Raw genomic sequence first — 22,524 nt, 5'->3', positions numbered from 1 at the left:
CCTTACATCAGTACTCTCGTTGCTGGTGTTCTCTTCCCGTTTCCTCTCTTCCTCTTCCTGTTCAAGCTCCTTGATGCTTTCTTCTAGAACATTGGGCCAGAAATCACCTTCAAAGTAGGGTAGTTCCTTTGCACTTGTTAATCGATCTTCAGTAGCTTGTTTTAAAATATCCTGTAAAAAAATTCCCATGATTAGAATTTTTTTTTTATTTATAAAGGTTTATTTATGTCTGTAAGTACTCTGTAGCTGTCTTCAGAAACCAGAAGAAGGTATCAGGATCCTCCCATTACAGATGGTTGTGAGCCACCGTTTGTTTGCTGGGAATTGAACTCAGGACCTCGGAAGAGCAGTCAGTGCTCTTAACCACTGAGCCATCTCTCCAGCCCCTGATTAGGAATTTCTATGCTTTCTTTTTAAAATATCTATCTATCTATCTATCTATCTATCTATCTATCTATCTATCTATCTATCTATCTGTTTTTTGTTTGTTTTTTTTTCGAGACAGGGTTTCTCTGTGTAGTCCTGGCTATCCTGGAACTTACTCTGTAGACCAGGCTGGCCTCGAACTCAGAAATCTGCCTGCCTCTGCCTCCCAAGTGCTGGGATTAAAGGCGTGTGCCACCATGCCCAGCTCTATTTATTTTTTGAGACAGGGTTTCTCTATATTGCCCTGGCTTTCCTGGAACTCTATAGACCAGGCTGGCCTCAAACTCAGAGAGATCTGCCTGTCCTTCCTGAGTGCTGGGACTGAAGGCGGGCACATGTACCACAACCACCTGGTTGGCTCTGTTTTTAAAAAGCTTTCATTGTATGACAAACATGAAAATGTTCTCTAGGGCACAGGCCAGATTTAGTCACAATACTCATTTATAACAATGTATTTCCTTCTTTCTTTTAGAGAGGGTATCACTATCTATCTACCCTTGGTTCACTATGTACAGAGCTCACTATGTAAAGCAGGCTGGCTGGTCTCCTTAGAACTCAAGAGATCTATCTACTCCAGTCTCCTGAATTCTGAACCATACCCAGTTCTTTCTTTTTTGAGACAAAGTGTCCCTTAGCCCAGGATGGCCTGCAACTCCCTATATAAACAAGTCTGGCCTCAAACTCAGAGATCTACCTGCCTTTGTCTATCCACTTAGAGTAAAGACATGTACCACCATCTTACTTATGACAGATTTAATTATTAAAAATTAGATTTATTTTATATGTATACATGTTTGACTGCATGCACATGTGTGCTCACAGAGGCCCCTGGAATTAAGAGTCAAGGATGGATGTGAGTAACCATCTGGGTGCTGGGAATCAAATCTGAGTCCAAGTGCTCTAAATTACTGATCCATTTCTCCAGACCCCCATGACACTTTTGAACTTTGAATTATCCTGCCTCAGTTTCCAAATTGAGATTATAGGCAAGCACTACTTTGCTCATATGTAAATCACCTAACACCCAGCCTTTCTAAATTTGAAAATTTATGTATTAAAATTAAACTTTAATAAACTAAAATTATAACAGTTACACGTTATAAGACTGAACAAAGCCGGGCATGGTGGTGCATGCCTTTAATCCCAGCACTCAGGAGGCAGAGGCAGACAGATTTCTGAGTTCGAGGCCAGCCTGGTCTACAAAGTGAGTTCCAGGGTAGCCAGGGCTACACAGAGAAACCCTGTCTCGAAAAACCAAAAAAACCAAAAAAAAAAAAAACTGAACAATACTTGTCAAAGAGAAGACAGAAAATAGTAGACTAGTATGTTTCTATGTTCCAACTGACCTTGTAGTCATGGACAATACGTTCTGATACAGCCTTGTCAAGCATCTTTTTGTACCATTCTTGCAGGCGCTTGGGCTTTGGTATCTTCTGATCAGGTGGATGGCAATGGAAGATATAGTCATCCCCTTCACTGGGTGGACAGGCCCAGATGTGCCCTGTTGTGTATCTAAAAACACAAAGAGAAAGACATCAAGATATCATTTGTGTTAGAAAACGCTACAGTAGTCCTCCTAGAGTAGTGGAGGCTACAGGTGCAAACCACTGCACACAGTACGTGGTAAACAACAAGGCAAAAAGACAAGGACACAAATGTTTACTCTCAATAAGACCCAAAAGCAGATGCACTAACAGTTCTCATACCACTACTTGTTTTCAAAGGCCATTGAGGAATGTTGTAAATTTCATTTACAGAAATTGGTTCTTGATCCTAAAACCTCAAGTCTGTATTTTAAGATCAAAAAAGGGAAGAAACCCATCCTAAAAATTAAGTGTAAGGGGAACTGCTATAAGTTAGGTGGCAAATACTCTCCAGAATTGATTAGGTAAGGACTATCTGCACATGTTAACCTATAAATGAACTTGTACTCTACACGGCTGGGATTGTACGTATCATATTCAGCATGTTGTTAGTCTTTACACACAATTATAAAAGGATCAAGAAAACATTTTATTTCCAAATGAATAATATCAATAGTTTCAACAAAACAGAACAAAAGAATTGGTTTATTAGTTAAAGCATGGTGATATCATCTTCATATCACAGAAGATCTAACAAACTGAGTTCATGGCTCCACTGTATCATAACCAACACGAGAAAGCAAAAATACATAATTATACATTTTCTACAACATATCACTTTTTAATAAGCTTACCCTAATTTCTTGACATATTCCAAATATCCAATTAGAATTTCATGATAGACTGCAGTCCGCAAGCATTTAGGACGGAAGAAATGAACACTATCGAGGTAAGATATGTATACCCTCCTATATCAAAAACAAGGAAAGAAAAATGTTTCATCACGTATTAAATTATTATTTATATGGCTAAAGACATCAGCATTCCTTCCTGTGCTCTTGTTACTTGTAATTATCATAGGGAAATCCCAGGTGTGACTATGGGGATCTGGGTCGACCTTGGCTTCTATGTAGGACTGACCTGGTACATGCTATACTCACCATCCTGTTTCTGCCCAGTGTGCTTTTCTGCCAGTTATCACAGGAACCCAATCCCCTTGCCATTCCCTCTCCCACAACATGAGAAGCTGGTCACATTGAGTCCTACCTCTGGTTGGGAGGGGGGCAGTCAGAGCCATATTCTTGAACATGCATGCCGAAGAAACACAAGTCAACACCATCAATTTCTTCAAAGGCAAACAGGGCCTTTGTTCGGTATGGAAAAGATTCTGCCATCTCTCCACTATCTACAAACCTACAGATGAAAAGGAAATCACAAATCATTCAGGTTGAAATCAACAATAATTGAGTGTGCACAATTGTAGATCTATAAATACAAAATAGATATCATTAGACACCTTGCTTTCATGCCTGGTTTCACTTCCACAGTTTTGTCAGAAGCATGAACAACCCGAACAGTGACCTCTCCTGATTCAGGGTGATTTTGTCGCCTCAGAAAGTCATTCACTCGATTCTCCAGAAAGGTCCCAAGTCTGGTAGATGGCAATCCTAGAAATATAAAAGTTACAAGTTACCAAGTTAAGGTCTTGTGCACAATTACAAATGTTAGAGTAGGAAGAACATTACCATGGCTCAAATTTTACTGTCAATATTGAGGTTCAACTAACCTGATGTATTTGTTTTTTTTTTTTTTCAACATAGTAAGATATCATATCACTCAATACAAAGTATCAGGTAAGGCCAGAAGGTGCCTGTTAATTTTACAGTGATTCTAGTCAGTCACTTTTACATGTGCATCACATTATGACATGAGCCAAATCAGGAAGAAATAGAGGAGAAAATGTATATTAGAACTTCAGTGATTTTTTTTATAGCTCAATATTCAGTATGCTATAGGATTATTTTATTTTAGCTAAATCTCTTTTTCTCTTTTGAAAGAGGGGCTCACTATGTAGACGAGGCTGGCCTCAAACTCAAGAGATCTGCCTGCCTCCTAAGTACAGAGCTTAGAGGTATGTACCACAACACTTGTTAAAATTGATCAATTTTGGCCATATATACATATACATATACATACACACACACACACACACACACACACATATATATGCAGAGGCTGACTGCAAACTCAGAAATCTGCCAGCCTCTTCCTTCCCAGTGCTGGGATTAAAGGGTGTGCCACCACCGCCCAGCTATTTGTAATTGTTTAAAGTAAGGTTTACCTCTAAGAATGAGACTTACTTTTAGCAGAAAGCTTATTTTCTTTCCTAGTTCGTGCAGTTTTCTTTAAACAGCCATCACAGACAAACCTAAAACGTAAACCAGGACTTTGTTTATATAACATAAAAATTAAAGCACCATGTAACAAAATCTATCATTCAAATCCAGGTAAACGCAAAAACACTTGGCACAAGTTCCTACATATATAACAAAGTTGGTATAACCAGTATAGAGTTTTTAGAAGGCAGGTCTAGGATTTCTAGCTGAGAGAAACAAGATAACTGTAATCCCAACTGAGAATGGGAGACAGGAAGATCAAGGAGATCCTGGCGAGCCAGTGTGAGCATCTCAAAAACACCAACAAGAAAGAAGCATTTTGCTTTCTCCTTAGGCTTCTGTGCTACATGGTTATTATAATCCCAGAGCTGAGAGGGATGTGAGGAAGGGTTGGTCAAGGCTATATACAGATTACAAAGTAAGTTTGATGATAGATCCACGTTTCCTCACACCAACCACAGCCACACACACACAGATTTCTCTAAGTATACACTAGGCAAGTTCCCTACTACTGAACTATATGTATCCCTAGCTATTATACCCAGGCTGGTCTTCAACTCCCAATTTTCCTGTGTCACCCTTTGAGGATCAAGAACTGGCATTAAATTCTATAATAAAACAACTTCTAATTACAAAAAAATACAAAAAACAAAGCAAGCTTAATATATGTTTTTTAAAAAATAATTTAGTCAGGTGGTGGTAGTGGTGGCACACGCTTTCAATCCCAACACTGAGTTCAAGGCCAGCCTGGTCTACAAGAGAAATCCTATCTCAAAAAAAGTCTCTGGGTATATGGCACTTACATGTGGGTGCTTATGGGTTCATTATAATAATGGTTACAAGTAGTTGTGAACTGCTGACTTGAGGGCTGAGAACTGAACTCAGGGTCTCTGCAAGAGCCATTTATTTCAGCCAATTATTATCAATGATTGTCTTTAACTAGCAGACTGGTCTTAAACTCTGAATTACAAGAATTTTAAGAAACTTCTTAAGCCTTTTTAACATGTCAACCTTATCAAGCATGTCTCTTATATATAAAGGGGAATCTAACAGAAAACTGAAAGGTAGCCACTGACAATCACTTATTGGCATTTTCCCAGATGAATGATGCTATCCGTGGGTACTCTTAATTTTATTAAAAAAGTAGTCTAATAAGGGGAGCATTAGACAGCAAGGACATTCTAACCCATGATATAACTTGACTCTGACTTGTTTTCCTTGGGAAGAAAGACTAGCCCTTTAGCCGGGCAGTGGTGACACACGCCTTTAATCCCAGAACTTGGGAGGCAGAGGCAGGTAGATCTCTGAGTTCCAGGACAGCCAGGATTAGAGAAAAATAATGTCTCAAAAAACCCAAAAAGTCAGCCCCTTTCTCTCAAAATGAAAAGTATCATTTCTGACTCTCATTTGAAATACTATGAGTCTGTAAGTTACTGGTCCCCCAGCCTGGCCAAGACTCATTATTATATCATTCCAATTAGGATGCTTCAGGAAGGACAACTAGGTATTCCTTGACTTTGTACCACTACCTGTTCCCTTTTAAGACCGTAGTTATCAGTAAACACTTTCAAATCTGGCAAATTGTTACAGCTAATACTGGCTTTAATATCAACATAACATTTCCTTCCTTGTATGGAGATAGACTTTATCTATCTATCTATCTATCTATCTATCTATCTAAAAATAGATAAATGTATATGGGAATCTACCTACAAAAGGCAGGGATTATAGGTGGGTACCATACCTATAGAGCTATTACAGATGTTTTGAGTATCTTATACTTTAAGTAGCAAGTGCTTTATCCAGTGTGCCATCTACTCAGCTGCTCTTTATAGTTTAAAACTGGGTTTGTACTGATCCTTTTCCAATCCAAAGAAAAAACAGTTTTGGCAGTGTTAGGATAAAACCCAGAGCCAAACTGACAGGCATATGTTGTACAAATGAGCTAAACTCATCCTAAAGAAAATGCTTAGAAGAACACTGCTTCGTCCAGGTATGGCAATGTACACGTTTGATCCCAGCACTCAGGAGGTAGAATGTTCCTGGCCAGCCAATCCTACATAGTAAGGCCCTAACAAAATCTGTAACTTTGAACATACAAAACAGTTATGGAAAAGAATGCTCTTGGAAAGAAAATAAAACAGATCTGCTAATGTCTCAAGCCTCACCCAGATGGCCAGATGATCTCGTGGTGAAGGACACAGATCTGGTGCATCTTTCTTCCACACTCTGTGCACTCAACAAACCTGAAATGAACAGCATGAATTCTAAGATTCTGAAGCATCATTGACAAACATGTCCAGTATCTTCTGTAAATTCTATCAAAAGACAACTGTCATGCCCAAAGAGCTAAAAAATTAGTTTAGTGGAGTTTTTTCTGGCTTTTATGTTATAGGGAGGGCAAGTTTCAGAAGCGATAAAGCACAGCTATGTTACCAACAACCTAACATTTTAATCCAGAAGGGCAGCTGCTCTCAATTCAGAGTTAGAAGAGGGAACATGTCCTCTTGAATGCACGAGGCTCAGAAAGCTGACAGGTAGGCTAAGGGATTCTGAGGATGCACAGGAAATGCAGTGAGGAGAGCACAGCACTGGGCAGAAGCAGTGTGCTGTTTGACAGGGAACATTAAATGAACACTAACTGTAAAGCTATAGATGGCCTTAGGCCCTGTAATATTTATGATAGGCAGATGTTAGTGCAAGAACATTAGGTTATCTTGAAGGAAAAAAAAAAAAAGGGCAGAGAGTATACCGATAATTCATGGGAAATTACTTACAGTTCAGGATCCAACGTGTCATTTTTTCTCTTGGAAAACTGTTCTTTATTTATTGTACTAAGGAAAGAAAATAGACATAATGAGAAAACAAACAAAAATAACGACTACTTGAATATACAATGCTCTTTGAACAAAATTCACTTTCTGTGACTATTTTTTGGGTCATAGAAAATGCAGTTGTATATAACGCAATCTATGATGTCATAATTAGCAGACACACAAATCCTCTTGAAACAGGGTCGCATGTAGCTATGGTTGGCCTTGAGCTCACAGAGCTTACCTCCCTCTGCCTCTGCAGTGCAGATTAAATATGTTGTATGTATAGTTCTATTTTGAAATCTGGTTCTATGTAGTGTCTAGTTTATATAACCAGTTGTTCCCAGATTATAAACATGATGTTCACTGTAGAGGCAGAGGCAAGTGGACCTGTGAGTTTGAGGCCAGCTTGGTTTACATAGTGAGTTTTGCAAGAGCTATGTAGTTGAGATTCTGTCCTGGAAAAGAACAAAACCAAACAAAAACAAAAATAAAAACAAAAAAGAATAGTTTTACTTGGGACTTGGGAGGCTGAGGATGGAGAACTGCCTGGAGTCTAGAATAAAGAGTAATACCCTACCCTTATCACTCTTCCAAGAAGTACAAAGAAATCAACCAGAGGACAGGTAGGTATGGTGGTGTGCACCTCTAATCCCAGTGTTGAGAGGCAAGAAGATCTGAAATTACAGACCAACCTGGGCTACATAGTGAGATCCTACAGGGATAGGGGAAAAACACACACACAAAAGGCCACCCCTCTGTATTTGAGGGAAGTTTGGTTTTAGGAATAAGATGGTCAAGTCCTGTTTTTGTTTTTGTTTTTATATTGAGACAGTGTTTCTCTGTATAGCCCTGGCTGTCCTGGAACTCACTCTTTGACCAGGTTAGCCTCTACCTCAGAAATCCACCTACCTCTGCCTCCCAAGTGCTGGGATTAAATACATGTGCCACCACTGCCTGGTGTATGCTTTAGGTTCTTGCAGCTATCTCAGACTAAATTTGAAGGACAAAAATGTTTGATTTCATAGTATTAATGCCATCACTTCCCATACTGCCCAGGACCCCCAACTCCCCTATAAAACTAATTTAAAAGCATATTTTACATAATAAATAAAAGTCTCAAGATTCATTCACCTTCCTGCTTGTCCTTAGACCTTGATAGAAGACCCAAAGACCAAGAGCATCCAGAATGACATGGAACTTTTAAACTTTTTAGACTCATTATAGACTTGCAGAGCCAGGCAGGGAATTTTACACTTACTAACCTCAGAGTCTTACTGATTTAAAGTTTAGAATACCTCACAGGCCACTCTGTGGTTCCAAGGGTAAAAATGTTTGATTTCATAGTATTAATGCCATCACTTCCCATACTGCCCAGGACCCCCAACTCCCCTATAAAACTAATTTAAAAGCATATCTTACATAATAAATGTAAGATAAATGACTCACTTTCCTTTCCACAGCAGGAAAGCCTTCCCTAGTGTGTACTTCTCTGGTTCTGCTAAGAGTCAAAATGCCTCTTTGTAGGTTCTTAGCATCTATTCTCCTACACAGGCAACCAGAGCCTACTACACTGTATTTCAACAGTAACTGAAAGGGAAAGTGTTGCTGTATAAAAATAAATTACAAAGTTCCAGGCAGGCTTACTTAAAGCTATACAGTAAAGTCTACTAACTAGGGGTATTCTGTTAACCTACAATAGAAGATATAGGGCATTATGAGTATAACCTCATTCAAACTCAATATACTTAATAATGAAATGCTTTTGTACAAAATTTCAATTTTTAGAAGAGAAGGTATGCTTTTATAAGTACTTATTATTATGACTAAGATGACTGTCCAATGCTTAGATAATTTTTAGTACAGAACTTTGTTAACAGAATCTAGGCTAACCAGTTGAGTAGCCAGAGATAAAAGTACAGGTACCTCTATGTGAGAAGGCAACGGAGACAATGTAATGTAATTTACCACAAAATCATTTGTATTTAAACAGTAACCGATGATTGGTGGGATACAGTATTGGACAGACAACAGTCTAAGACCACTTCTACATGTGAGAACAATCCTGTGAGAATGGAGAATTAAAAGAGCAGATTCAAAACGTAGTTACTTACGTTTGAGGTTGGGAAGGGTCATCACCCAAAGAAACGCTCTCCCCTTGGATTTCATTGAAACACTTCTCACAGAAATGATACCTGTCGGCAAGAAGGCCATACTGGGGTGAACTGTTCCGTTCACACAACACAGCCCAAGCCAAGCAACGAAGCCACCAATCACAGCAGGCCAAGGAGGGGAACGGGAGCAGAGAGCAGGTCATCAACGGCGACAAGGACATTCAATGATGCAGATTTATGGGCCCCACAGTTTGGGTTTGTTTTGTTTTTTTTGATTGTTTTGTTTTTTGTTTTTTTGTTTGTTTTTGCAATCAAAGCCAAGCGCAGACAACGACAAGCATGGGGGAGGAAAAAAAAACAAAACAAACGAAGAAATGAGGGATTGCAAGACAACAAAAAACAAAAGCAAGACAAGACAACACAAAGCAGAAAGCCAAGGCAAAGCACATATTAGCATTAAATATTTCAATGGGATCACAGGTAGCAAATGATTACACCAAATAAAAAAGACCTTTCACTTAGAACCATACTGCTTGATTTTCACTACACAGTGCTGCTGCCAACACGCACGCGCGCGCGCACACACACACACACACACACACACACACACACACACACACAGAGTGTGTATGTATGTATATATATGGTGTGCACTGCCACCACCATGCAAGATTTATTTATTTAACGCATGTGAATGTTCTGTTCTCATGCAAACCAGAAGAGTGAAATGATTGCATTACAAATGGTTGTGAGCCGCCATGAGGTTGCTGAGAATTGAACCTAGGTCCTTTGGAAGAGCAGCCAGTACTCTTAACCTCTGAGCCAGTGTTGGCAGCGTTAAACAGGTCAGGGCAATCACTGCTTAGATATGCAGGTCTGTTGCAGAGATCCAAGAACAAACACTAGATGATCTCTAATGAAGTATGATTACTACCAATAAGAGATTAATTATACACGATCAAGTGATTAGTGTATACAGCTACTGGGTAAGTGAAGACTAAGGCAGAGAACATTGGATACTCATGTTTACATAGTTAAAACAATGTGTGTATATATATTTTTTCACATTTTCTTTTTTTTAGACAGGGTCTTATGCCATCTAGGCTGGCCTCAAATTTACTTATATAGCCAGTCAAGTACAACTTTGAAGTGATCCCGGAACCTCCTCTACCCTTCCAGGACTTGAATTATAGCTTTGAACCACTATAATCCGTATACAAGGTGCTAAGCTCAAACCCAGGGCTTCATGGATGCCAGGCAAGTGCTCTACAAATTAGCTAGACATCAGCTCTGGGAGATTACTTTGTTTCTAATTTGCCTGACACAAAGTAAACACTCTCCAGAGCTTTTTAGTCATAATCCAAGAATTAGGGTGAGATAAGGTTCACAAAACTTGCAACTTTTTTTTTAAACTAGAAAATACTATAGAAAGGAATGTATGTAATACATATGTTTTAAAGCAGGTAACAAACCACAATGTGTGTGCGTGTGTCCCCACACTCGAGATCTGGATTGCACGTAGGTCTATATACAAGGACACATGGACCATGGTCCACATATGGTTAAGCTTACCTGTTCTGGTAACTGTAGTAAGTAGCATCACGGGGGATTGTGCATAACTGTTTCCCATAGCAACAAAGAGTCTGTGGAGAAAACTCCAACTGCAAAAGAAAGTATTTATTTAAGAGTGCAAACACCTGTAGTCCAAGGCAGAATAATGACAAAGGCAGACCACAGACAAGTCAGTGGCAACTCAGCTCTCAGATCAATCACAGTCAGCCATGACAAACTTTTAAAAACCACCAGCAGTTTTCATCAGGCTGAGCAGGCATATCTGTCCATATTATTTGCAAATACCTATAGGCACAGTAAGTGGTTATACTGAGGACGAGAAAGCGTCACGTGTGGAGCAAGCTGCATCTATAGGGACATAATGAAGCTCCTACATGAGCTTAGTCTGATGAGTTAATACACTGAAGGCTCAACTCTGCCACACAATTCTTATAGATGTTAAAAACAGACAACATTGTGTATCAAGGAAAGGGCTTGTTGGGGTTGGTAGCACACTGGTAAAGTGATTCAATGATCTGTTTTGACCTCTAGCCATATGAGAAGAGGAACAGAGATGGGGAGACTCTGTCAAAGTCAGAAGCAGCATATTTTTAACCCAAGTCACGACTAGATTCTAGTTATCTTAGAAGTTAAAGACAGGTCTGAAAGATACTTCTTACCTTTCTGCCACAACAGTATCCAAGGCTTTGCATGACAGGGTCAATTTCTTGTTCAAATACTTCAGAAAGTTTAGAGCAATATTTGTATACCCTTGAAGTTTTACGGTTATATAACCAGGCATTGTTGAACATAAGCCAAATATCATCTATATATTGCCAGGGCTCTTGGTATTGTCCAGTATCTAACTTCCTCTTGATTGTAGAAAGATCCATGGGGCTCTTCACAATATCAAAGTAATCCTAAAAGTGTAAGCAACACCACATCACATACTCATGAGCAGGGTATTTAGGGAAGAGGGAGTGTCTTCCTATTATCGTCATTAATTTTCCACATAATGTTATGTGTCTTGATATGTCGTCCCACGAGTTGATTGAAGTCTGTCACTTCTTTAAAATATGAATCTACCAATTTTTAAGAGGTTTTGAGGATTAAGTACTAGAAGGGCATACAAATCCTAGAGAATCAGTGTTCTAAGGTAACAGAAAAACATGGAAAAAAAATCCTAAATAAACACATATGAAAATCTTTTATAAAACCAGCAAGCAACCTGGGTACATTACAATGTTCAAACATTTCAAAGCTAACTTTGGGAAAGCAAGTAGATGACCATGAGTTTGAAGATAGTCTGGTCTACAGAGTCAATCTCAGGCTAACCAGGGACACATACACACCCTAACCCAACCCTCATATCAAAAAAAAAAACAAAACAAAAATAAAACCCCAAACTTGAGGGTTGAAATAGAGGAAGAGACCCTGGCTCAGCAGTTAAAAAGCATTTGCTGCTCTTATAGAGGCTACAGGTTCAGCTTTATGCACCTACATGATAGATCACAACCATCTTCAACTCCACTTCTATGGGGACTTACCACTCTCTTTCGGCAGAGGAACCTGGCACCCAAAATACACACCAACACACCAACACACACACACACACACACACACACACACACACAGAGAGAGAGAGAGAGAGAGAGAGAGAGAGAGAGAGAGAGAGAGAGAGATCATACACATAAATCTTCAGAACCAAGGGACTCATCTTTCTGCTGTGATCTATAGCTGTTGAGATGATAGTGAATTATTGACCTCTAACATACCAGAGAGAAAAATCAATCTGTAACACATAAAAATGTACACACTCCTGAAGTATCAGTACATGAAGGCCAAGGCAGGACCTACAAGTTCAAGGATAACATGAGATATAAAGAGAGAATCTCTCAAAATCTTAACCAATAATAGGCAAAGCAGTACTTGTACACCGACCTTCACAGCAGCCATAGTCTCAATAGCCCAAAACTGCAAATAACTTCCCAATTAAATACATACACAAAATGCAGTAATATCAACATAACTGAATACTAAATGATTTAAAGGAAGCACTGGGTGACACAGTCACATAACATGGAAGAACCTCAAAGGCTGTACTGGTGACCAGGGGTCAGTGCAAAGCACTTGCTAAGCTTTCATTCCACACTGAGTGTGATTCAAACTAGAAGAATCCAGGAGTTAGGCAGTCCTAAGGCTGGGAAAGTAAGAGTGCTGCAACTAGCAATTTTAATGGACGTGGGGTTTATTGGGGGAGGTTATGAAAATGAATTAAAACCATGGTGATAGCTATATAACAATGAAAATGCTAAAACTTGTACACTGTACATAGGTTAACTTCTGTAACAGCAATCATGTTAATAAAGTTGTTTCTCTATCTAAAAGAAAATAGAAAAATACCAAATACTTACAGGGATTCCTAGAAGCTGCGGGTCCACAGGCTGACGAAAGGGAAGAGATTCTGGGTCCTGCCGGTAAAGTGCCTCCAATGTTGGCATCAGAGCCTGTCGTAATTCCTCTGGTTTGAAAACTTTAGGGAGAGTCCATTGAAATTAATTACTGACTGAGCAAAGGGATGTTAAAGACATGCATGTTCAAAGTTCTAAAAGCATCTCAAGTATCCGAGACACTGAGGTGACATGGTCCTCAGAGAACCCTGACTAAGGGCTCACTTGCTATTTTTAATTCCCACTCTGATTTAACTACTTCCTGTAAAACAACAGAGCTATTCCATCCCTCATAGATGAGTTACTTTTCCTGCTGCAGGTTTATTGAGAATGAACTTGGCCAAATAGAAACAGAAATCAAAGGCTCCTAAAAACACAGAAGAGACTTCGCAAAGAAACAGTCCAAAAGCTGTGTGTGGAAAGAGGGGTGGGTTCTGTCAAGCGGAGCTGGCAATGTCCTCTTTGAACTGGGGTAGCTGCACATGGCAGCACTTCTAACACCAGGCACAATAATGCAGGAAGATGTTTGAGGTAAGTTTGTGGGATATAGAGACATTAAGGTTCTGTTATGGAATGCAAGCTATGAAGAGTTCAAGAAATAAGAGATTGATAATTAAAATTTTTTAATTTAATTTATCTGTGAGCATTTGTGTACCTGTGCACAAATGCATTTGGAGCGTTTAAACAACAATTTGCAGGAGTCTTTCCAGCATGGCTGCCATTTGCGTAATGTATGTCTGTGTCTCTCTGTTTGTAGACGAAGGGTCAACATTAGATGAGTGTTTCCATTCAGGTAAATAATCTTGTTTTCCACATTTAATACTTCATTTTATGTATTTCTAGGTTTGTGTGAATTTATGTACTAAAGCCTGACGACAAAAGTGGGTGTTTGGTCCCTGGAATTGGAGTTCCAGGGAGCTGCTTCGAGTCCAGTCTGCATCCTCTGTAAAAGCAGTTAAGCCCTCTTACCTCTCTCCATCCTCTATCCCCAACACCTGCCAAATTGGAGTCTTAGTAGTGTTAGGGCCTAGACTCACCAACCAGCAAGTTCCAGGGATCCTCCTGTCTCTACTTCACCAGTTGTCAAATTACAAGGGTACCACCAATGCTCAGCTATAAGACAGGGTCTCACTGTCAACCTCAGCTTTATCTGGAATTTGCTAAGTAGTAAACAAGGCTAGCCTTGAATTCAGATTTTTCTGCCTCTGGCTCCCAAGCACTGGGATTAAAGAAAGATGTTCACACACCTGAAGCATGCACACAATTGGTGGGAAACAAATTCAGACCTGGAGTGTTTGTGGGACAAGCATTTTACCAAATGGGTGACCTCCTGAGCCTTTACTTACTCTTCTTCTTTGACTGTCCAGGAGCTGGGGAGGACTGGGTAGCAGAGGTGCTTGGCTGTTCTTCCTCCTCTTTCCCATCAGTTTTTAACTCAGGGCCTCTCTCCTCCATTTCTGTAGGTTCTACTTTAACATCCTCACCTTTAGCCTGAAAGGCAAGACAGGAACTTTCAGTACTTTACAGACAGATCCCTGGGAGTAAATCCATTACTATCACCTTGCTTATTTACTCTCTCACTCCTCCAGTCTCCTTTCATAAGAACCTCACCTCCTTTGTATCCTCAGGTTGAGCATCTGCTGGTTCTGGCTTATCCACCTCCATTTTAGACTCCATTTTCACTTCCTGTGAAGGCTGCTTCTCAGGAATGGTCTGAGAATTCACTTCGGTGCTACTAGTAGATGGAGGGTTTGAGACCTGGCCTTCAATGCTCACAGCTGGCTGAGAAAGCTGGAGAGACAAAAAGAAAAGCACACAAAAGCTTGTCAGTTGCTTAGAGTTTAACTTTAAGTTACACAGCAGTGACCATTTGTGTTGGGAGCAGTGTCACTGGACCCACTGATGTCTCTTACTCAGCTCATCTTAAGAATGGGAGGTACGGAGCCAGGTGTGGTGTCGCACGCCTTTAATCCCAGCACTCGGGAGGCAGAGGTAGGAGGATTTCTGAGTTTGAGGCCAGCCTGGTCTACAGAGTGAGCTCCAGGACAGCCAGGGCTACACAGAGAAACCCTGTCTTGAAAAGCCAAAAAAAAAAAAAAAAAGAAGAAAAAGGAGGAGGAGGAGGAGGAGGAGGAGGAAGAGGAAGAGGAGGAGGAGGTGGAGGTGGTGGTACTGGACTCCCAATGCTGGCTGGTTTGTTTTACTTGAACAGCTACCAAGTTTTTGGTGTTAGTTCCAAAGAGGACTTCCTTAGAGAATTTGATCCCTGGTAGAGAGGAGAACCGACTGCTACAGGTTGTCCTCTGACTTGTGTGTTTACGTGTAATTAGTCCCATAATGTTTTAGTTTAATTTCTCAGTACTGCAACTTAATCTGTTTCAAAATGTTTTTATGTATGTAAAGTATATTGTGATGACATACTTTTTTACCCTAGAACATAGAATAAAGCAAAATGGGAAGCAAAACTAAACAAAACCATGATAAAGAAAAACAAAAACATTGCTGGAGCTTAACTTGTTCTACAGACACTCCAATACACAGCTACTTACCGGAGTGGAAGGCTGAGGAGGCAGCAATGGTGCTGTTGGGGTAGGAACAGAAACTGCTGTGCTCTGCTGTGACCGAGGCTGTTGCTGGGACTGGTCAGCAGAAGGAGCAGCAGGAAGTGAAGGCTGCACTTGGGGAGGCAGATGTGTTGGTGGTGTAGGTGTTTGTCTAGATGAGGGATGCAGAGATGGGGGCTGTGGTCCAGGTGGTATGGCAGGAGGTGTAGGAACAGGTGTTGGAATTGCTGTTGCTGGTGGTGGTTGATTCCCTATGCTTGGGGGGGTATGATGAGGAGTAGGGGTGCGGCTAGGAACAGGAGAAGGTGAATTCTGATGAGCTTGTTGAGGCAGAGTAGGACAGTGAATGTGGCTCCCTTGAGACCCTGGAGGCATTATAGGAGAGTTCACTGGGCAAGAAGAACTGGACATTTGTGCCTGTGAAAACGAAAAATATATGATATCACAAAGGCAGAACATATAGTACTTAGTACACATGGTAAGTATAAATAAAAAACAGTATCTAACATTTTTCATTCTGAGACAAGGTCTTGCTATATAGACCTGGCTAGCTTTAACTAAGAGAGATCCATTCACCTGCCCCTGTCTCCAGAGCAAGGATTAAAAGTATGTATGCCTGAACATAATCAGTTTTCAAAGAAGGGGGAACATTGAAAATCCTACAGGATTAGGATTTGTGCATGCCTGACTAGAAAGCAGCCACAAGAGGAAATCAAACCCACTGGAATTGGAGTCACAGGCACCAGCTTGAACCACATGAGATCTAGTCTCAAAACTCCAAATAAATATTTCTAAGAAGTAAAGGTTTGTTCTCTGAGTTAAAGGCCAAGGTTAAATGGTGAGACCTGTCTTTGAACAAAAGAAAATATAGACTATTTCTCATGAAAATTGTTATCAGCAGGAAAGAATGTCTCTGCCTGCCAAGCCTGGAAATCTGCATACACTCTCAGACACCACAGAGAGGAAGAAGGAGAGTCGGGTACATACTATTGTCCTGTATGTGTGCTATATGTGCACATTAAGCATAATTTTAAATAAACATACTTGAGACACTGGTGCTTGACCGCTGGATGGAGCCAAAGGCATGTTTGTTACATTCATTCCTTGGGATGTGAACTGAGTCTGGGAGAGGAACTGGTTCTGGCCGGAAGCCTGCTGCATGCGAGGTCCATAGCCCATAGGCTGCAAATAAACAAAAAGAAAGAAACACAACAAACCATAGGTCACCAACTGCTTCATTATAATTATTTTCCAACTGTAATTAGCAATCACTCTTGCCCTACTATCCAGATTCTTGCATAGAGAAAAATAAAAGACAATAGCTTGGGTAAGAGAAGCCTAAGGTGTAAGTGAAAGAACTTGTAGTCATGTAAAAACTAATAGGAATAGGCTTGTAAGTACCAAACACAACCTCAAGAAAGAAGAAGGTGAAGGGACACAGGGCTCCAAGATATCTAGAACTCTGACAAGAAACAAACAACTTTTCTCTTCTAAAACTGCCTTACATGAGTCTAGACATTTAATAAAAGGAAGTATGGAGAAATAAGAAATTACAGTAATGTGAATGAGAAACCTCTCTGCACAGTCGTGGTCAGTTGAAAATCTGGTCTCCAGCTAGGGGCACTATTATGAAATCTTCAGCAAATATAGCCTTTTTGGACACTATGTCAGTAAGTGAGTGTTGAGTTTATAGACTTACAATCCCCTTTTACATCTCAAGATTTGTGCTCCTGCTGCCATACCTAACATGCCACTATACATGTCTAGTCCCCGGAATCATATGCCAAAATAAAACTCTTCCTTAAGATGCTTTTTGTCATGGTATTTTACCATAGCAATAGGAATATACCTTCTACTTTCCCTCTACCTCATTTTGTTTTTAAAAACATATTATTGCTACTTTATGATTCATTTTATGTGTATGATTTACTTACATGTACATATGTATATCACACACATTCCAGGTAGTCATGGAAGTCAGACTATGTTAACATACACCCTAGCTCTGTAGTCATGGATGTTGGTGAACCACCATATAACGTCACTGACCAACTGAGCCAGAATGCTATAGAAAAGCAACAACTCTCCGACTACCTGAGCTATTTACCCAGGTCCTCCACTTCATTTTCTCAGACAGGGCCTCCCATAGAACCCGGAGTTCACATTTTAGGCTGGGATGGACAGCCCGTGAGCTCTCAGAAATCTCCAACTGTAGCACTGGAGTTCAAAGTGTATGCCACCATAGCCTGGATTTTATGGGCTGATGGGGATCTAAGATTCAGTTGCTTATACTTTCACACCATCTCGCCAGCACAAATCAATTGTGTTGTATATTAATTCCTGACCCTCCAGTTCTTTCAGATTTTGTATTTAGCCAGGCATGATAACACACATCTTTAATCCTAGCACTCTGGAAGTGAGCAGTAACCTGATTTCTGACTTTGCAGTCAGACTGGTTTCCATGAAGAGTTCTAGGACAGTTAAGAGCTACATAGTGAAATCCTGGATGACTAACAACTAAACGTACTCTCATCTATAAAATACAGTCTACTTAACTGGGATTGGAGGTTATTTTATGGTGCTAACGAGACAACCAAGTCTTCTACGTGCTCTTTTACTGAGATACATTCTAAGCTATACTATGTAATATTAAAGGCCAAATATATGAAAATTACACTATTAAAAGAGGTCTCATGTGGTCAACATGTGTCAGAAATAAAAGGTACTTGTAACTAAGACTGAGAATCTTCACTTTGATCACTGAACACACATGGAAGAACATACATGCAAGAACTAAAACGTGTTCTGCTTAGACAGTAATGTTTCCTGAAGTTGTAACAAAGAAAAAAGAATTTTTTTTAAAGGGTAGAAAGGATAAAACTAACCGGATTGAGTGACCCAGACTGAGCCAATTGTCCATGGTGCTGAAGAGGAGAGGGTTGCCGGGGTCCAATAGGGGGCTGTGGCATATTCATCTGCCCAAATTGATTCAAACCTGTGAATATAATATTTCAATACTTTTGTTGAATTTAAGAACAAGACATAAGTTGATATGAGATTCTGCTCATTTTCTTAGGACCAACAAAGTAATATTGATATTCTGAATCACCAGCTAAACAAGGATATTATTTGTTGTATGTATGTATGCATGTACATATATATGTATGCATGTGTTTGTTTTTCTGGACAGGATCTTACTATGTAACCCTGGCTATCCTTGAACTCAGAGATCTGCTTGTCTCTGCCTCCTGAGTGCACCACCACTTGGCATTTTTTGGCTTATTATAGTTTTTTTCTTTGTGAGCTGTTGGCGTTCCTCTGGAATAGCAGACAGTGAGTGTACTTAAACCTTGTGCCAATTCTCTAGTCCAAAGCAAGATTATTATTGATAGTTTCTAAACTAAAATTTACAACATGCTAAATTGTTACTTTAAAATTTTTAAGAGAGTCTCACTGTGTAGTGCTGGTTAGCCTGAACTCACACTTTAACTTATAAACATCCACATGACCCTGCTTCCCAAATGTTCACTGCCAGCTAGTAAATTAGTAATGGTATTATTATTTTAGTTTATTTTTGACGCAGGGTTTCACTATATATTTCTGCCTAGTCTAAAATTTACTATGTAGATCAGATAGGCTTTGAATTCTCAAGAGTGCCATCCACCTGCCTCCGACTCCAGAGTGCTGTGATTAGAGGCGAGCACCATTATGCCTGGCAGTGAGTTGGTTTTCAACGGATGCTTGCTTGCTTACTTACTTACTGAATTCTACTCCTGAACCTGTCAGCAACTCAATTTCTCATTCTCCCTCTCTTTGTGGATTTCTACTACAAGAAACTTTCAAATTTCCAAAGCAGACTATTACAAGACTTGCTGCTGGGTTAAATCAGGAATTAAGGTGGCAAGCAACATTCTGTTCTACATCAGAGACTCTTAAAAATCAACCATGTTTAAAAAAAAAAAAAAATCAACCATGTATCATTTTCAAACGTTACCAGGCTGTGGAGTCATCCGAGGCATCATGTGGTTCGGCACACTGCCACGGATCATAGACGGGTCAGGTACAGGACCATCTGGAGTGGAAAACACAAATAGTTAAATATACTTTTGTTTCTTAAAAACAACAAAATTACATCAAGCATTAATAGCTTAAACAATCTCTAACTGGACAAGAATCTCAAGAAATGGACTCCATATTATACTAGACCATTTTATGCTTCTTAAATATAAAACTTAAGATGAGATTAAAACATTTAAGTGTGATATCTTGTTAGATTATCTCTACATCTCCTAGTTAAACACTTTCAACCAGGTACACAGAGTAGAGTGCTAGTCCACTAAGACAGGTCTGTGAATAAAGGTGCTTTCTTTTGAATCAGACAACCTGAGTCTGATACCCAGGACCCACAAGGCAAAAGTAGAGAAGTGACTATTGCAAATTGCCCTCCAACGTCTGTGTGGTGTGTTCAAGTGAACCACCATCAGCGGTTTCTATTGTTCTGGGTAAGGTGGACCAAGCACTTAGGAAGCTAAAAGAAGGATTACTGTGAGTTCAAGTCCAATTTGAGAACCAGTTCAAAGAAACAAACAAACCAGAGCTGATTGCAGACCTTCCATTATACAGCCTGCAGCTTTTTCTACTTCAAGAGTTTTCCTTCTGTTACCAGCCAAAAACTTAAGCCTAAAGCACACTTTCCCCAGTACTTTGGATTTTTTTCACTTATTTGCTGGAGTTCTTTCTCTGCACTTTGGCCATGTTTTTGTTGCTGACCTCCATTGAAAAAGACATAGTTTCATTTCATCCTCTGTTCCATCCTCCTCTAGACAGCTGCTAAGATTCACACTTGCTTGCCCTGTTGGTTTACTCAACACAACAGATACTGATATCACATACCTTAAGCACCTTCTGCTAATCTTCCCAACTACTTCTTACTCTGTATTTTAGTACATAGAAATCTAAAAGTATGTCAATAAATGAATTAAATAATTGATAAGTCACATATATATGTATGTATGTGTATATATATGTGTGTGTGTGTGTGTATATATATATACATATATATATATATATATACACACATATAATTACTTAAGGTCAAGAATGGTGTTAAATCAGAAATGTAAGTTAATACATATTATGAAATGATACCTTTTGAACTGTCTTTAGCCTTGGAATATACAGTAAAATGTTACTGTAATGTGAAGCTGTTTATACTAAAGTATATGGCTAGGTATGGTGGTACACACCTTTATCCCAGCACTTGGGAGGCAGAGGCAAGCAAAACTCTGTGAGCTCAAGGGCAGCCTGCTCTACATAGTGAGACCCCTAAAACAGCCCCAATAGGCTCATATTTGAATGCTTTGGCTTCTAGTGAGTGGAGCTATTTGGGAAGGAATAGGAAGTATTGCCTTTATGGAATGAGCATAGTCCTTGAAGAGGGTATGTCACGAGCTTTGAGGATTCAAAAGCACAGTTACACCCAGTCTCTTTCTGTCTGTCTATCTTTCTCCCTCTGTGGATCAGAATGTAAAGCTCTCAACCCCTGATCCCGTACTACAAATGTTTAGTTCCCACTAGGATCACGGGCTAATTAATCCTCTAAAACTGTAAGCATCTGCCCAGTTATGTGCTTTCTTTTATAAGAGTTTTCTTGGTCTTGGTCTTAGTATCTCTTTTTTTTCTTTTCCTTTTTTTTTTTTTAAGATTTATTCATTTCATTTACATGAGCACACTGTTGCTGTCTTCAGACACACCAGAAGAGGGCATCGGATCCCATTACGGATGGCTGTGAGCCACCATGTAGATGCTGGGAATTGAACTCAGGACTTCTGGAAGGGCAGTCAGTGCTCCTAACCACTGAGCCATCTCTCTAGCCCAGGTCATAGTATCTCTTATAGCAAAAGAACACTTAAGACACCCTGTCTCAAAAAAACTAAAAACAAAACAAAAACCAAAGTAAACTATCAACCAAAGAAACAAAACAAAACAACAAAAACCCCTGGATAATAAAATGCAATTAGCAAATTTCCATTGAGCCCTGAAGATGGTTGGTATACCAAAACCTACTGGCTACCTGTCAAATATAAGACAGTAGATGCTAGAGAAAGCCAATGGAAATATGGAAGCTGCTATTTTCTACTTGGAAGGCTCCCTTGAGGAGTAAAAATAATTGTAGGTTATCAAATTATTCCAATTATCATATTCATAAATGTTCTATTTTTCCACTCGTTTTTAAAAGTGGATATATTATTTTCTTATACTACATATAATAAAAAGTACTTACTGGTAGTCATTCCTGTTGGTTGCTGCCCCATGTTCGACCCAGTATTCATAGGAACTGGACCCATGCCAGGAGCATTCGGTAGCATGTTCTGTTTCTGTAGTCTAGTCCTTCGTTTCTCTTCTAGTTCCTTCTGGATCTTATAGATCTTCTCGGCTAGGAGGTGATAGTATTCCGCCTTGAAGAAATTTTAAGTAAAAAGGAGAAAAGAGAAATTGAGTAACAGAAAAAAATGAACTAAGCAAATATTGGTTCATTTAAACGATAGGTAAAAGCTAAAGCTGGCTGTAGAGGCAAAGGTAGGCAGATCTGGGTTTGAGTATAACATGGTCTGCAGAACAAGTCTCAGAGAAACCCTGTCTTGAAAAAACTAAAAAACCAAAAACAACAACAAAAAACAAAAAACATTAATAAATGAGCTCATACTTATAACGTGTGATTAATAATTTTACTATGAGTTTACAAAACAAATTCACCCCATATTATAGAAAACAGCACAGAACTATTAACAGTACAGCAACTGTTCAAGGTAAGTCACACATAATGCATGGTAAGAAAAGGTAAGC

The 22,524-nt window shown here is 39.5% G+C and overlaps 1 protein-coding gene across 5 annotated transcripts in view; it reads right to left on the bottom strand.

The window, feature by feature from the left end:
• The window catches only part of Ep300 (E1A binding protein p300), a 65,869-nt gene that overhangs the window by 8,880 nt on the left and 34,465 nt on the right, over positions 1–22,524 (bottom strand). For 2 of the 5 annotated variants that reach the window (XM_006521089.2, XM_006521091.3), the window contains 19 exons: positions 21,962–22,136; positions 19,673–19,750; positions 18,564–18,673; positions 16,723–16,860; positions 15,664–16,095; positions 14,726–14,905; positions 14,461–14,605; positions 13,079–13,197; positions 11,345–11,584; positions 10,686–10,774; positions 9,114–9,224; positions 6,964–7,020; positions 6,355–6,432; positions 4,151–4,218; positions 3,307–3,457; positions 3,057–3,203; positions 2,645–2,758; positions 1,773–1,938; positions 7–171 (listed from right to left, as the gene is read on the bottom strand). In XM_006521089.2, the coding sequence (XP_006521152.1) occupies positions 7–171; positions 1,773–1,938; positions 2,645–2,758; positions 3,057–3,203; positions 3,307–3,457; positions 4,151–4,218; positions 6,355–6,432; positions 6,964–7,020; positions 9,114–9,224; positions 10,686–10,774; positions 11,345–11,584; positions 13,079–13,197; positions 14,461–14,605; positions 14,726–14,905; positions 15,664–16,095; positions 16,723–16,860; positions 18,564–18,673; positions 19,673–19,750; positions 21,962–22,136 (2,763 nt within the window). The remainder of the gene's footprint in view (positions 1–6; positions 172–1,772; positions 1,939–2,644; positions 2,759–3,056; positions 3,204–3,306; positions 3,458–4,150; positions 4,219–6,354; positions 6,433–6,963; positions 7,021–9,113; positions 9,225–10,685; positions 10,775–11,344; positions 11,585–13,078; positions 13,198–14,460; positions 14,606–14,725; positions 14,906–15,663; positions 16,096–16,722; positions 16,861–18,563; positions 18,674–19,672; positions 19,751–21,961; positions 22,137–22,524) is intronic. The other 3 variants (XM_006521090.3, XM_030248611.1, NM_177821.6) reach the window with 3 other exon arrangements.

This window comes from Mus musculus, chromosome 15 (genome assembly GCF_000001635.26).
Source record: "Mus musculus strain C57BL/6J chromosome 15, GRCm38.p6 C57BL/6J".
NCBI lineage: Eukaryota > Metazoa > Chordata > Mammalia > Rodentia > Muridae > Mus > Mus musculus.
Note: the sequence above shows the minus strand (reverse complement) of the source record. Positions and strands in the feature narration are given on the sequence as shown.